Source organism: Sesamum indicum, linkage group LG8 (genome assembly GCF_026168435.1).
Source record: "Sesamum indicum cultivar Baizhima isolate 11 linkage group LG8, ASM2616843v1, whole genome shotgun sequence".
NCBI classification, from domain to species: Eukaryota; Viridiplantae; Streptophyta; class Magnoliopsida; order Lamiales; family Pedaliaceae; genus Sesamum; species Sesamum indicum.
The window spans coordinates 31,861,498-31,877,421 of NC_142664.1; the positions used below are offsets into that span (position 1 = coordinate 31,861,498).

General features: G+C 38.2%; 2 protein-coding genes across 7 annotated transcripts; both read right to left on the reverse strand.

Moving 5' to 3' along the window:
* On the reverse strand, positions 1 to 5,229 carry LOC105169859 (RNA-binding (RRM/RBD/RNP motifs) family protein). Of its 5 annotated transcripts, none has more exons than XM_011090405.3 (12): positions 4,983 to 5,227; positions 4,674 to 4,871; positions 4,325 to 4,396; positions 3,961 to 4,188; positions 3,624 to 3,705; positions 3,335 to 3,505; positions 2,145 to 2,309; positions 1,886 to 2,056; positions 1,286 to 1,373; positions 1,058 to 1,116; positions 479 to 544; positions 1 to 308 (listed from the first exon to the last, which is right to left on the reverse strand). In XM_011090405.3, the coding sequence occupies exons 2-12, from the start codon at positions 4,811 to 4,813 to the stop codon at positions 225 to 227; spliced, it is 1,326 nt and encodes a 441-aa protein (XP_011088707.1). In that variant the 5' UTR covers positions 4,814 to 4,871; positions 4,983 to 5,227; the 3' UTR covers positions 1 to 224. The 5 variants fall into 5 exon arrangements, 2 of the variants coding, with proteins under 2 accessions (XP_011088707.1, XP_088739932.1); XR_002287695.2 differs by adding an exon at positions 677 to 774 and having other exon boundaries at positions 235 to 308; positions 4,674 to 5,229; XM_088883806.1 differs by having other exon boundaries at positions 4,674 to 5,227.
* Positions 5,230 to 5,436: 207 nt separating this feature from the next.
* LOC105169860 (receptor-like protein kinase FERONIA) lies at positions 5,437 to 15,711 on the reverse strand. 2 transcript variants are annotated; one of them, XM_011090406.3, is made up of 6 exons: positions 12,779 to 15,709; positions 11,866 to 12,155; positions 6,550 to 6,685; positions 6,322 to 6,464; positions 6,076 to 6,199; positions 5,437 to 5,990 (listed from the first exon to the last, which is right to left on the reverse strand). In XM_011090406.3, exons 1-6 carry the CDS (start codon positions 15,513 to 15,515, stop codon positions 5,638 to 5,640), a joined length of 3,783 nt encoding a protein of 1,260 aa, XP_011088708.1. In that variant the 5' UTR covers positions 15,516 to 15,709; the 3' UTR covers positions 5,437 to 5,637. The 2 variants fall into 2 exon arrangements, with proteins under 2 accessions (XP_011088708.1, XP_011088709.1); XM_011090407.3 differs by having other exon boundaries at positions 5,836 to 5,990; positions 6,076 to 6,114; positions 12,779 to 15,711.
* Between the last annotated feature and the right edge of the window lie 213 nt (positions 15,712 to 15,924).

Genomic DNA, 15,924 nt, shown 5'->3' on the forward strand with positions numbered 1-15,924 from the left:
TGATCCAAACATGCAAATATTTTGGCCCATCTTTGAGATGGGCTAAAAACAAAAACAAACATAGTGATAAATTTTTGTCACAGCTTGCATGAGAAAATAATAAACATCAACTAGATAAACGTCAAGTCAGCCTGTTTGGGCATCAGGGAGCAAAACAACCAAGGAAAATGTTCCTTCACTTCAAATAATCCAAACTACTTTGCTGACTAGTAACTATTCTTCATTTAGTTGGCTTTAGCAGCGGCTGGGTTCCTGCCAAATTGGATGACAATAGGCTTGCCTTTAAATACATAACCATTTGCCACATTCTGCACTCGTCCATGAAACAATTCATTCATCAGGTCTATATAGTCAGTTAATGCACGTGACATACAGCCATAAAATTCAGCAATTCCCATTAATTGCCCAACATCAAATTTCTGTAGTGCATGTAAAAAAGGAGGAAAACCATTAGATTGCTTCGTGTTGGAAACCATACCAAAGCATTACGAGCAAGTTCAACTGTAGGGAACGTAATAAAAGCTTGACCCCTCATTCTTCCTTCCTGAAAGAAGTGGAGAGAGTTAATAAAACTTCTGCAGCAATATGATAATGGAAGCAGGGAGGAATATGAGGTTCGCTTTCAAGAAACGTCCCAATCAAGAGCTTGGTGCACTACATCATGCCAACACGTAACTCATCACTCACAAGACAGCTTTCCACAATAGACCTTTGAATATTTGTAGCATCTAAGACACTCTAATACTTTTCTCCGGTGATGCCACTTTCTGGGTACTGTTTGTTCATGCATAAGAACAAGAATGTTTTCTTGTGTCAGGTAATATAATGTAAAGGAATTGCTGAGAATTCTAAGATGAAAGAGCTCATAAAGTTCCTCTAACGCAAATCTTTCGTTTTAACATGTGATGTTCTATTTTCATACAAAAAGAACAGCATCACCATTTATACACACACAAAGATGTGAAAATTTATATAGGAGAAAACGGATGCTTCAAATATAAAACTACCAAGGGATTGGTTTGGATTTGGAATGCGCAAGTAAATCAAGATATCTCACCTGCATTAATTTAACACTAAGATTGGACTTGGCTGCATCAATGCTGCCAAAAAATGATCCTGGAACAAGTAAAGCAAGATGATATAAAGCAGAAACTCCTTATGAATAAAGTTCTGTAATTGACCCAGGAAGAACTAAAACAAAATAAAATAAAATCCAAAATCAGATCACTTGTTGCCAGATTAATGGACAATACTAAGACAGACGAAGATATAGAAGTAAGCTCACCAAATATAAAGTAGAAATCGTCAACAACCACATCTTTCGCCAAGTTCTTAATGTACAACACAGGACTTGGATCGCCAGCAGTATAATTCTGTTTATTAGAAAGAAAATAAATTTTCAGAATGAGAAGGCAAGCATTCATTATGCATAAGCTCCACTGATAATTTTCAATTCCTGGAGACCAATTATAAAATATCTGTCTGCAACATCCCAAAAGCTTCTTTCAGTAAAATGTCCCTTATTCTGGGAAATTTGACCACCTCCACTTTGGCCCCTAGGCATGTAAAAACACACTAGTTTTGCATATTTTCACCAACCTATTTCATAGTGTTGTTCAGAGTCCACGGGGAATTCTCATCCATGTCCACTGGACTTAAGCCCCTTGGTAAAAAGTCACCATTTTTCAGATTCTAGCATCTGTTTTTGTTGGATTATCAATTTGGTGAGAAGAAATTTCATACATTTTCATTCAAGCTAAAATAAGGAAAAAAAATCTACTGAACACTAAAGGCCTGTGAAAGCAAGCAAACACCCCCATTTTCCCTTCTTAGATTCCCCCATTTATTCATAATCAACAGATTTTCAGTACAAGTAATTTGATACCTTAAATCTAGGGAGTGACAATATTTCCTCTGGAGGCAATTTTCCACTATTTAGCTCCTCTAGAGTCGCATAAGGTTCATGATCAAAAGTTTCTAGTCTTGGCTCTTGCGCCTCCTTTCCAGCATCATCATGCCTTGGTTCAGGTTGAACCTGCTTAGGTGCTATTTTTATCTGCATGAGTATCAGGAACCCCGTACATTACAATCTTTCAAAAGAAGGTAGGTGTTAAAGTATGATATCAGAGGTCAAAGGCTATGACCTGCAGTACAGGGTTCTTTTTTTTTATTATAGGCTTTTCTTTTGGAACTAATGCAACTTGTTTTAGTCCAACAGCCTCATGCGCCACCTCCTTGTCAACAGCAGGACCTACAATAGCTTGTCGCTTGACACGCTTTCTACTAGGTCCAGCATCTCCTCGAACATCCTAAACCATTGAATAGTATTTGAAAAACCAAGCCAGTATAAAAGATCAAGGAAAAGGGGCAACAACAAGGAACCAAAAGAAAGGTAATTAATGGAACAGTCAGGAAAGCAAGATGCATAAACTAAAAACAAGTAATACTACAAATCGAGATCTTTATAGATCAGTGGCTTTTGGGGAATAGTTTTTGTTTTGTATTTCACTGGAGGGTTAAACAAGGGGGAAATGTCCCATAAAAGGATGAATCATAGAACAAATTGGCAGAAAGAGTAGCCTGTAGAAATTCCAAATACAGATGTTCATAGCAGAAAGCTCATCAATTTTCCATTCATAGTATCATGTCAAATGTATAAGGTTCCTAGGAAGGCGTGCTATTATTATTTGAAAGTTGTACTTATCAGCCATTGCGGGCTTGAAGCTCCAACTGAACCAACCAGTCACTGGATCTTTCTTGGCCAAACTCATTTGGAATTTCTTTTGGAATAAAGCACTTTGTATACTCTTGGCTTCTCCACTGCAACTAAGGCAACCCTTATACTATCCATTATCCAACAACCTCATGAACCACATCCTCATCAACAGCTGGACCCATAATAGGAAATCAATAGAATGTCAATTAGGTTCAACTTATCCTCCCACTTCTTTCAAAGTTGATCGCATAAGTGACATCGACCAAACACAAATTATGTTTCATATGCGAAAGGCCAATACATTTACTCGGGTTCGGGACAATAATTATAAAAAGAAAAACAAGAGAATCGGAAGAAAATCTGTTCGAGAAAAATGCCTAGGACTTGCACAAATGGTGGATGTAAATATAGGATTCAGTTGCGCCTAGTATGGATGACGATCTCTATGCATTAGGGATCTACTTGAAACACAAAGATGACCTTATAACAGTATAATGCATTCAAACTGGACTCCACAAAAGTGTTTTTCTGGAGGTGGTCCGCCATCATACCACTTCCAGTAGGACCTGATGCAAACAAAATAGGAAAATGATATAATAGCAAAGACCAGAGGATGACCTCATCCGAAGACTCCATTTCTGACTCGCTACTAGATAAATGTTCCATGTTGGTCTCTGAGGATGGTGGAGGTGGTGGAGGAGGAACAGGAACTGATACTGTCAGAGGTGGAGTAGGCAGTGCCTTGCGAAATGGAGCAGGAATATTCATTTTGTTCATCAAATGCAAAACCTGTACTTATGAATATAGAAATAAATATTGGGCAAAGACACAGAGGAATATATTTAATTGCTTGGGGGAGAAAGAGAGAGCAGGAGGGTGGAGTGGGGACAGACAAAATTACTATAACCTGTGTATAAAATCGGGGAACAGCAATAAGAGCATTTACAACATTGGTCAAAATGTTCCCATCGGGTGGTGGGTATGCATATCTGTAACAGAAACTGATTACTTGAACTAGTGTGTAGATCGATAAAAAGACCACAGATGAAAATGATATATCCATAAAAAACAAGTGCAAGTGTCCTCAAACAACCAAACAAATTCCAGAAGCAATATACATACAGAAGAAAGAGTCCAAATAGTAAGAAACAGAAGCTCATATAGGATATGGACTAAGAAATACAGAAAGGCATGAAAATACAACAAAAATAATCACGGTCTCAGAAGTACATAGAGTAACATACTCAAGATGGAGAGGAAATGGGTAGTCGACACCAAGTTTATCAGCAATGGGTTCACTAGCATGACTATGACCCCCTCTCGAATGATCAGTAGAAACTTTGGGGACTGAAGCATCTTTCATCATGGAGTCGGTATCTTTCCTGGTTTGTGTTTCACTTTTTTTATGCTTAGTGTCCTCAATTACTTTACTAGCTCTCTCGACTGACAAGACCTTGCCGAGAAACCGCAACCTGAACCACATAATTTCATTCAGACTGACTCTAAACTGGCGTTATGAATAGTGACAACATGAATTCGGCAATGTATTATTATGAGGACTCCTCCAATAACAAAAAGGTGGATAAGCCGGTGATAGAAAGGAAATACCCATGCAGCTGCTTTTGAGCTTGAGATGCTGATGTTTCATTCTTGAAATCAACGAAAGCACAATTTTTCACCCTATATGTAAGCGTGTTACATGAGTAGCAGTAGAAAAGTGAGATAAGAGCTGCAAACCAAAACAAGACGAGGAAACGGCGTAGAGCATCATAAATTTGATTGGCAGGGGATCAGGAATAAAAAAGAAAAAAGAAAAAAGAAAAGAAACCATGGCCAGGAAAACAAGAAGAAAAGTAAAGGAAATAAACTGACATTACAATCGACCAATAACCATGTTACTTGTAGACATGGAATCAACAATAAATAAGAGGGAGTGAAAGCAGTGATTTGGGGTAACCTTCCATGGGAACAGGGTCGGACAGAAGAGGCGCCGTAGTGAGAGAAGAGTCTAGTAAGAGTATCATGTGGAATCGCCTCGGGGAGATGGCGAACCAACAGTGTAACTGTTGACTCATGGGCAACTCCTGGATGCTGCATGGTTGTGGAACTGGAGGCGCCTCCGCCGTAACTCAAGGCTTTGGAGCAAATGCAAAATCTTTAACCAGGAAAGTAAATCTTAGAAATTAGTTGAAGTCCAAACTCCAGAGAATGAAAGCAAATATGGATAACATGATAGTATTTCACAAGGAAAAATTGACAAACAGACTTTTGATTATGGGATTGGCAGAGAGATGAAAGCCGGATGGCATTCCGATAGCAATTAACAGAGATGAATTTAACCAATTGCTGAAAAAAAGAAAAAACCCTAATTGTAATTGTTTGTTACTCCTTTCCTACTTCTTGTTGTTGGATGAATGATTTTGATGGTTGTGTTGAATTGAAAGAACACCCATCCATTAAATTAAATAATTGGAAACTTATGTGCTAACCAATAAATCATCAATTTGTTAAAATTGGAAATCATATCATAAACACGTTCTATATGGTATCTTGTATTAATAATAATAATAATTGGATATTTTTTTTAAATAACTTTTCAAAGTAAGACATGCAAAATAAAATGTGCTAAAAACATATCTATTGTTTTTGTTTGTTTAATTAATCGATTTTGTAACGTGCTTTAAGGAAGTCCTGTAAGAGTACGTACATACACACAAACATACATGAAAAATTCGTATCATTCAATGACAATATTGTATGTGTTTGCGTGTTGATAGAGACTTCTTCTCCTATGGTAAACAAGATTGACTACAAAAGAAATTTAATTAACTACTTATCAAGTATTGGCCATATCTCGTTCACATATTTTGATGGACATCACATACATAATAATACTCTGCTCAAGCCTTCTCCTCCTGGGGCTAACCAAATCGTACTCTAGGCTGGCTAGCTTTCTCAACAGCTGATGCTGATGAATCAACTCTTTGCAGCGTCTCAGCAATTTCTTGAGCTGATGGTCTCTTCTTTGGGTCATTTTCAACACAATTTAGAGCAAGCTGGCCTATTTGCAACGCGCATCCAATATGATATCTTCCCTCCAGACCCGAATCCATTACCTTCTTTAACTTTCTCATGTTACCTAAATATGGCTTTATCCAATTTAGCAGATCATGTTTTCCAGGTGGTCGATGTGTGTCCAGTACTCGCATCCCTGTCAGCATTTCTACTACCACGATGCCAAACCCATATACATCACTCTTCACGTACAGGTGCCCTGGTTCATAGGAATATATTATGAGTCTCAATATTTTTTCTTGCATAAAAGCTCAAAAAATTTAGAATTATTATAAGCATATTACCTGTTGCCACGTACTCAGGGGCAGCATAGCCATATGTACCTATTACCCGCGTTGTCACATGGGAGTTACCAGGCATTGGCCCCGATTTTGCAAGACCAAAATCAGTTAGCTTAGCATGGTATGACTGAGACTCAAAATTAGACCATGGCAACGTCAGAGAAACATAAACATAATCTAAATAACTTTCTTTTCCTTTAAGGCATAATAACTTTTCTCCTACGTATACATGGGAGCACACGTGGTTACCTCATCAAGCAATATGTTTGCGGTCTTGAAGTCTCTGTAGATAAGTTTTGGATCTAATGTATGCAAGAAAGCAAGACCACGAGCAGCTCCAATTAATATCTTAAGCCTAATATCCCATGGGAGTGGCTCGCTAGCAGAACCCCCTACAGAAAAAGAGGAGGAAATAAACAAACTCAGACGTAACTGCAGGAGAACACATCTGAATCATATTGTTATTCACTCCCTTACTTCTGAAAAGATGCATATCTAAGCTGCCTTTTTGCATGAATTCATACACAAGCATTAGCTCTTTATCCTCCCAACAGCAGCCCAACAGCTTAACCAGATTAGGATGAGAAAGCCTTCCAAGGAAATTCACCTCATTCTGCACATGTTTAATCATGTTGGTATTTGAATCTCAATGGGAACTCCTGCAGTAGTTTCCGATGCCATATGTGCAAGCAATATGATCTACAAACAGTAATTTGTGCGGCTATCTTCTAGTAAGAGCCTTTCTTTCTGATCATTATTTAATTTGAAGAGCACCAGATACTTGTAAGATTACTGAAGAAGATGGGAGATGCGGAGCAAGATAAAAATCATGTTTCTCCATGAACAAGATGTTCATCCTTGTAAAGGGGTGAAGAAACAATAGAAACATACAGGTATCTGAAGATAACTTAACAATCTCTAGCCAAAAGCAAACATGATGAATTTGTGAATCCTCAAAGAGAATGACTTTAATATGCTTAAGGTCAGCTTATACCCAAACACTGGTTTTCAAATTTCCTAATATATAATGCTCAAGGAAATTCGACTTACAAGAATGCCGAATTAAAGAAAGCTAAAGATAAAAACCATCTTTAATGGGAAACGCAATGATGTGTTTTTTATGAAGGTTCTAGTGAAGTGTTGCTGATTCAAAGCTATGCACTAAACTATGTCATCTTTTGTTTTTAATATTCTGCAATATAATGTACTAGAAGTTTGAAAATGTATGTGATATTCCTGAATTTAGACTGCAACTATAGGGAACATATCTCCCTAAATCCTGGAGGTTTGGTAATGACTTCTACTTTTGTATAGAATAAAAACTCACTGCTGCAGAAATGAATTGAGTGAAGTTCCCTATTCCTATTTGAGTTTCTTCTCTAAATGCATACTTAACTTTCCTACAAGTGGTATCAGAGCAATTCTGATCTTTGTGGGACTGTGTGTGCTTGAGAAATTTAAGTGCTTCTTGTGATGGCTACAAGCAGCAGTTTTTCTGCTCCTTCTCCTCCAATCTTAACAGGTGAAAATTATCATGCATGGTCTGTGAAGATGGAAGCATATCTAAGAGGTCTACTACTGTGGGAGGCAGTTGAATCAGATGTTGAAGCTGAGTTGCCAGAGAATCCAACTCTGAATCAGCATAAAGTATATGAAGAAAAGGTCTCCACAAAATATAGAGCCTTAAGCAATCTTCATGCAGCAGTGGATGAGACTATTTTTACGAGGATCATGGCTTGAAAATCAGCCAAACAAGTTTGGGACAAGTTGAAAATTGAGTTCCAAGGCAGTGAAGAAACTAAACGGATGCAGATCTTCAATTTAAGAAAGGAATTTGAGCTTCTCAAGATGAAGGAGACAGAGAATGCGAAAGAGTATATTGACAGAGTTATGAAAGTTGTTAACCGGATAAGGTTGATGGTGAGGATCTTCCTGAAAAAAGGATTGTGGAGAAAGTAATGGTAACTCTTCCAGAAAGATTTGAAGCAAAAATTTCATCACTTGAGAATACTTGGGATTTGTCGCAGCTCAGTCTTCAAGAGCTTGAAAATGCTCTACAAGCTGCTGAGCAGGGAAAAGCTTTTAGAGAAGAAGAAAACTCAACTGAAAGTGCTCTTGTTGCATCTCATAAAACAAAAGCACATATTGATGATGCAAAGAAGGGCTCTCACTCAAAGAAAGGGAAAGAAAAGAAATTTTATCAGAATAACAAAGGGAAGAACAAAAGAGGAAGTTCCCACCTTGTCCTCATTGCAAAAAACACAACCATACAGAAAATTATTGTTGGTTTAGGCCAGGAGTTCAATGCAAAGCCTGCAAACAGTTTGGACATATGGAAAAAGTTTGTCCAAGCAATTTAAACAACCAAAATCAAGCTCAACCTGTCAATGAAGGGCCTGAAGTGCAGGAGGAGAAGCTTTTTGTTGCTGTTGCTGCTGAAAAATGCTCAGTTGCAACTGAAAATCTTGATGCTTGGATTTTGATAGTGGTTACACACACCACATGTCATCAGATTTGAAAAGTTTCAAGTCTTTAGATGAAAAGTAATCTTCAAAGGTGAGACTTGGAAATGGTAGACTTGTGGATGTTAAAGGAAAAGGTGTTGTAACAGTGCAAACCTTTTCGGGTATAAAACTTATTACTGATGTGTTGTTCGTACTTGACATCAAGCAAAATCTTTTAAGTGTTGGCCAATTGTTAGAAAAGAATTATACCATTGAGTTCAAGGATCGAACTTGTGAAACTTATGATCACCTTGACATGAAGCTTTTCTGAATCAGAATGCAAAAATAGGAGTTTTAATCTTGATTTAAAAAATCATGAAGTTGAAGCTTTTGTTGGTATTGAAGCTAATTCTTGTCTTTGGCATAAAAGATTTGGACACACTAATTATGATGCATTGAGATTACTTGAGAAAAGAGAAATGGTAAGTGATTTACCTATTATGAATGTGCCTTCTGGTGTGTTGGCGTATCTCAACTTGGCAAGTTTAGTAGGACTCCGTTTCTAGTTGATCAAGCATGGAGAGCAAATGAAAACATCAATTGGTCCATACTGATGTATGTGGACCTATGAGCATTTCTTCATATGGTGGAAGCAAATACTTCCTTTTATTTATTGATGATTTCACAAGGTACTGTTGGGTTTATTTTCTCAAAAGCAAGTCTGAAGTCTTTGCTATGTTTCTGAAGTTTAAAGCTGAAGCAGAAAATCAAAGTGGTCATTTGATTAAACTTTTGAGGTCCAACAATGGCACAGAATATTCTTCAGCTCAATTTCAGCAATATTTGCAAAAGGCGGGCATCCTCATCAATTTAGAGTCACTTACTCACCTCAAAAAAATGGTGTAAGAGAAAGAAAAAACAGGTCCATTATGAATATGACCAGGTGATTATTATTTGAAAAGCGTTTGCCTAAAAAGCTTTGGGCAGAAGTGGTCAACACTGCTGTCTATCTTCAAAATAGACTTCTAACCAAAGTTATTGATGGAAAAACACCTTATCAAGCCTGGAAAGGTGTTAAACCATCAGTGGCTCATTTAAAAGTTTTCGGAAGTGTGTGTTATGCATATGTTCCTGAAGTGAAAAGGGACAAACTTGATCAGAAATCTGAAATTGGCATTTTTGTTGGGTATAGCGATGTTTCAAAAGGATATAGAACTTGAATCCCAATACTGAAAAGTTTTTTGTGAGCAGAAGTGTCAAATTTGACGAGGACAATGCTTGGAATTGGGAAAGAATGACTGTTTGCTCTTCGAACCAAAGTGCTCATTCAAAAAATATTCATCAAGAAGATGTCACTTCACAGGAGGAAAGCTCAGACGACGAAAATTTTGCTGTAAGAGGTACTCGATCACTCCAAGACATCTATAGTAGATGTAATCTTACTACTCTTGAACCTATGGATGTCACTGAAGCAATGGAGTCTCCACTTTGGAAAACTGCCATGGAGGAGGAGATCAATATGGTTGAAAAAAATGAGTGTTCAAATTGAAACTCAATCCTGATGGCTCCATCAACAAGCACAAAGCAAGATTAGTTGTGCAAGGCTATTCTCAACAACAAGGGATTGATTTCAAAGAGACCTTTGCTCCTGTAGCCAGGTTTGATACTATCAGCTTCTTGCTATTGCTGCTCACAAAGGTTGGGAAGTGTTCCAACTTGATGTGAAATCAGCTTTCCTCAATGGCATTCTCAATGAGCAAATATATATTGAGCAACCAGAGGGATTTGTTGTCAAAGATACTAATGATAAGGTTTATTTACTGAAAAAAAGGCCTTATATGGATTGAAACAAGCCCCTAGAGCATGGTATTCAAAGATTGATAGTTATTTGCTTGACTTGGGTTTTGAAAGAAGCATTAATGAAGCAACACTTATTGTGAAGCAAGTGTGTGCAGAAGAAGTTCTGATTGTTTCATCTATACTGAAGATATTTTTGTCATTAGTAGTGACTCAAACTCTGTTGATGAATTCAAGAGGCAAATGTGCGAAATGTTTGAGATGAATGATCTGGGGTTGATGTGTTATTTCTTGGGAATGGAAGTAACACAAACTACAAAGGTACTTTTAGTTCCCAAAACAAATATGCAGCTGAAATATTGAAGAAGTTTTCTATGGCAAAATGCAAGGTTGTCAGCACCCCAACAGTTCAAGGGCAAAAATTGCAAAAGAATTATGGCACAGGGTCTGTTGATCCTTCCATTCTTAGAAGTATGATAGGGTCCTTGCTGTATCCGTCACAGGACCTGATATTATGTATGCAACAAGTATTCTTTCCAGATTCATGAATGTGCCAACAGAAAGTCATCTTAAAGCTGCTAAAAGAATCCTAAGGTACATTCAAAGCACATTGTCATTTGGTGTGTTCTACAGGAAGTGTTCAACTCTGAAACTTCTTGGCTTCACTAATGTGATTGGGCTAGCTCTTTAGATGATTCAAAAAGCACCTCAGGTTATTGCTTCACTCTTGGTTCAGGTGTTATATGTTGGAGTTCAAATAAACAAGGTTCAATTGCTCAATCTACAGCTGAAGCTGAACATATAGCTACTTCTGTTGCTGTAAATCAAGCTTTATGGCTAGGAAAATCTTGGATGATTTAAAGTTTAATCAAAGTTGTGCAACTGAGATTCTCTCTGACAATAAATCAGCTGTGGCAAACCTGTTTTTCATGGGAAATCCAAGCATATCAAGATCAAGTACCATGCCATCAGGCAAGTTGAAAGAGAAGGTGAAGTTTTGTTGTTGCATTGTCCTACTGAAGAACAAGTTGCTGATATATTTACCAAAGGATTGCACAAAAACAGATTTGAAGAGCTTAGAAACAAACTTGGTGTTGTGCACAGCTTTCGCATCAAGGAGGAGTGATGAAGGTTCTAGTGAAGTGTTGCTAATTCAAAGCTATGCACTAGACTATGTCATCTTTTGTTTTTAATATTTTGTAATATAATGTACTAGAAGTTTGAAAATGTATGTGATATTCCTAAATTTAGGCTGCAACTACAGGGAACATATCTCCCTAAATCCTGGAGGTTTGGTATTGACTTCTACTTTTGTATAGTATAAAAACTCATTGGTGTAGAAATGAATTGAGTGAAGTTTCCTGTTCCTCTTTGAGTTTCTTCTCTAAATGCATACTTAACTTTCCTACAGTTATCCTACTGCACATTCGGTGTTGTTAAAACATCAAACGTGAATGCAAAGTGAAAAAGCACCAAATAGTACTCAATTAAGCAACTCACACTATGTGTAGTAGTCCAATTAAGAAACTTGCAGAAAATAGTTAACAAGTACCTGCCACTCTTCATAACCCTGCAGGCTTTCAGAATTCAACTTCTTAACCGCAATGAGTGATCCACTTCCATTTTTGGTACTGGATTTCCCTTGGAGCAAACCTTTGTAAACCCTCCCAAAGCCACCTTCTCCTAAAACTCTATCATTACTGAAATTTCTAGTGGCGGCCTTCAGTTCTGAGAACGAGAAAATTCTTAAGTTGGGACTCGGAAGCGCCGTTCCACTTATTTTCTTCTCAGTATTAGTGCTGCCTCTTAATGTCATGTTGCCGCTCCTATGTGATATAGGTGCTGCAAAATATAAACTCATCAATTTCAAGACTATGACGAGAGAAAGTGATTATTAACCAGGTTAAATCAGTGAACAAACCCATTTTTACACATTCCTTTTTCTTTTTAATTATGATTAATAATATAGCTGAAATTTGATAGAAATAATAATTATTACATCACGACTGTTGCAATTAAGCACAATACTTTGATTAAGAGTAACAAATGATAAATTTTCCACCAATTCCTGCTTTATCTTGTGAACCACACTTGTTATCACCATTAGTTGGGAAAAATTAGCATATAGCCATGTCAAGACCATCAGTCCTTTCTCCGGCTCTAGCCAACAGAATTTTGAAGTATGAACATCAATCAATTTATTGCTTTAGCTAACCAAGGCTTCAAGTCTTATGGCTAAATTGAAGAAACCTAACTCATAAGTAAAAGGTAAAGATGCACCAATAACAATCCATATTAAGGTTCCCCTGCTGTTTTAGTTTGTGAGTCCTGTGCTAGCTGAACATTTGAATTGCTCAAGATACGAGTTAGACTAACATGGTAGCACCAGGTAATAAATGTGTTAAGATTTTTAACCAACATACAAATACACATATCTCTTAAACTTATTGTAGCAAAATCAATACCTGATACTGAGATGCTGACCAAGCCCTTTCTCTTTGATGGTTTTCCCGTGTTCCAAAATGTATCCCATGGCAGAAGTCGTGATAGCTTGTGCATTGTGGTTTTTCCCCAATCTTTTTTCCCAGCATTGATCATTTTGCTGTTAATTTCTTCTTTTGGGGTAGATGCACCACTTTGAACATTAGAAGAAGCCGTTGTTAGTTGTCTTTGGCTCACTTTACAGATAGTTCTATCACTAAATGGCAAGGGATCGGCAAAACTTGTTATCTCATTAGCTAGCGAAGATTTTGCTTCCTCCTGCTGAGTTTTATCAGTACATGGCATCACACTGTCAGCATCTTTGGTCTCATTAGGTACTGAAGGTTTCGCTTTCTCCTGCTGAGGCAAGACACCAGCAACATTTGTTCTATTGTTTGGTACCAAAGTATTAACATTCTCCTGCTGAGCTTCAGCAGTGAATGGAAAGACATCAGGAACAGTAAATATCTGATTTTGCAACAAAGATTTTGCATTTTCCTGCTGCTCAAGCGCGAATTCAAGGTTTATCACAACATGTGCCATTGTTGGCCGTTTCTTTGGTTCTTCATGCAAGCATCTTTCAGCAACCCTGAGAAATGCCTTGAGGCTATCTTGTGAGATTTCCCCTCTCAGACTTGGATCTACAATCTGATCAACCTCTCCCTTGCTAATGTTATCTCGTGCCCACATGGTTAGACTACGCTTATCCTCTTCAACCCATGGCTCCACTGCTTGTCTCCCACACAATACCTCAAGCAACACCACACCAAAGGAGTATGTGTCACTTTTTGTTGTTAATTTACGAGTTTTAAAATAATCTGGATCAAAGTATCCAAATGTGCCTTTAAGATTCGTGCTAGCTATGCCTCCACTTTCAGTTTTAGCTAAGCCGAAATCTGAAACCTTAGCCACAAAATTTTCATCCAGTAGAACGTTTGAAGCCTTTACATCACGATGTATGATCCCATGGCCAGTGTGAAGATAGTCCAGTCCCCGACCAGCTCCAATGCAAATGCTAAGCCGTTGTTTCCAAGAGAGAGAAGAAAAAATATTGGTCTTCCTAGCAAGTTTGTAGAGATGGTCAGCCAGTGATCCAAATGGAATATACTCGTAAACAAGAATCATTTCCCGATGCTCATTGCAGTAGCCTATGAGGGAGACTAGATTGACATGCCGGAGCTCAGAAAGCATTTCAATCTCTGTCCAAAACTCACGCTTCCCTTGTCTGGAGTTTGATTTTAATCGCTTTATGGCCACAGTTTGTTTCCCTTTATCAACCAACCCCTTGTAGACTTTACCAAATCCTCCCTTTCCGATGACAAATGCCTCATTGAAGTTTTCTGTGGCTGATTGGATCTCAGCCAGTGAAAAGCGACGGCAAAGTCGTTGAGCCCTGGCTGATGGCTTGTTTTCGTCGTCATCGGCAAAGTTAGCCCCCTGATTTTGCTGCAGTATATGAACAATGACGTTTAACAGACAAATTATAGTAATGACGACAGTAGCAATTGAATTTGTGGGACCAAAAAGTCGGAAAGAAATTCGGATGGGGTTGAATGTTGAATCTGGTGTTGGAGGAGGCAACGGACTTGGACTGGCAAGACTATTCTCATGGTTGCTTAACTTGAATATTTCAAACCCTTCAAGAGGACCATGTCCAACTCCAACAGCGAACTCATCACTTTGAGATTGTTGCAGAGAAATGAAGATATCACGTTTACCCTCTCTCTTGTGGCCTTTGATCATCAGCATGTAGTTCTTATACCAAAGGATGCCTTCGGGTGGCCTTGCTTGGAGTATGTCAGCTCTAGTAGAGACAACTATGTGATTAATGAATAGTAGAAAATGGTTGTGGGCGGTCTCTGCAATTCTGAGACCTATCTCACTGAAATGAAGCCTGACCAAGTAACTGAATCCCACATCCACAGATACTTTCCAGATGGTGATATTATTATTATTATTCATCTGTTGTGTTGTCCACTGTAGGAAATCATTTGAATGGCGGTTGACATATAGTCGGTGGACCAATTCAAGTGCGGTAGTGTTATCTATATAGACAAGGGAGTTGGGGGGATTGCCAACAACTTGGACTCCAATATCTCCAGCATGACAGTAAGAAGGGAGTGAGATAATCTCGATGCCATTAATGAAAGCGTAGAAAGAGGGTGTAGGAGAGAAGATTAGGTTGAGGAGGGGTTCATTGTCTTGAATAGTTACACAGAATTCCTTAACAAAAGTGTTGAGAGAAAGAGCATGAGCGGTGGCGGAGGCGCTAAAGTTGGAGAGAAGGGTGAAAGGACCGGCTTCAACAGTGAAAAGGTCGTGAAAGGGTTTAAAAGGGGAAGAGTAAGAAGAGGTGAGGGGGAGGGTGTTGAAGTGAAGACGGATAAATTTCTGACCAGGATTGAGTTGAAAGGTGTAGGAGAATTGAGAAAGAGAGATTCTTGCAGTGTTGTAAGGAACATGGTCGACAGAGAAGGAGGTTGGGGGTTTGGTGCTGAGCCTCTGCCTGTGCCTGTGCCTGTGCCTGAGAGTAGTAATAGTAGTGGATGATCCTCCGTGTATTGTGAAGAAGGAATTAGGGAAGAATACGTCTACATCTGGCAGCCATTCTCTGTCAGTTGAAGACGAAGATGAGCCGCAGTTGATAGAAATATGATGATTAGCTGCTGCTGGAGTTGGTGTAAGTAGTAGAATTAGTAATAGAAGATAGTGTTGCATCATATGTTTTCATCCAACTCCACTGTCCTCAATGGCTCAATTGGTTGGAAGGAGAAGAGAGAAAGAAAGAACCACAGTACCCCTTACGCCGTCTACACACACCACACGCTTCTAACTTCCTTCTTTTTCTTGTATTCACATCTTCTGTACAAGTCGTCCCAACACCTCAACTCCTCCTTCCTTTCTCCATCTCACCTAACGTCAACTTCAACCCCCAACCTTCAATTTCCTTTTCATTTATTTATTATTTATTTTTTCAGTGTAGCAGTTCAATTTTTTCTAATTTTCATATTTTACTTTTATATATACAATATATGCCTGAATATTGAAATTAGTTTAGTCGTATATTTTAATTCGTGAGCTTCTTCAGTCGTTATGATTATAATTTTCTACATGCATAAACTTCCAACTA

Excerpts from the sequence above, each read along its gene's own strand:
- LOC105169859 (XM_011090405.3), bottom strand. The coding sequence starts at position 4,813 with ATGCAGCATCCAGGAGTTGCCCATGAGTCAACAGTTACACTGTTGGTT. Across the intron at positions 3,706-3,960 it reads CCATTTCCTCTCCATCTTGA|ATATGCATACCCACCACCCG; the intron begins GTATGTTACTCT and ends TTTCTGTTACAG. Across the intron at positions 3,506-3,623 it reads TTCCCCGATTTTATACACAG|GTTTTGCATTTGATGAACAA; the intron begins GTTATAGTAATT and ends TCATAAGTACAG.
- LOC105169860 (XM_011090406.3), bottom strand. The coding sequence starts at position 15,515 with ATGATGCAACACTATCTTCTATTACTAATTCTACTACTTACACCAACT. Across the intron at positions 12,156-12,778 it reads GGTCAGCATCTCAGTATCAG|CACCTATATCACATAGGAGC; the intron begins GTATTGATTTTG and ends TATATTTTGCAG. Across the intron at positions 6,686-11,865 it reads AGGGTTATGAAGAGTGGCAG|AATGAGGTGAATTTCCTTGG; the intron begins GTACTTGTTAAC and ends AAACATGTGCAG.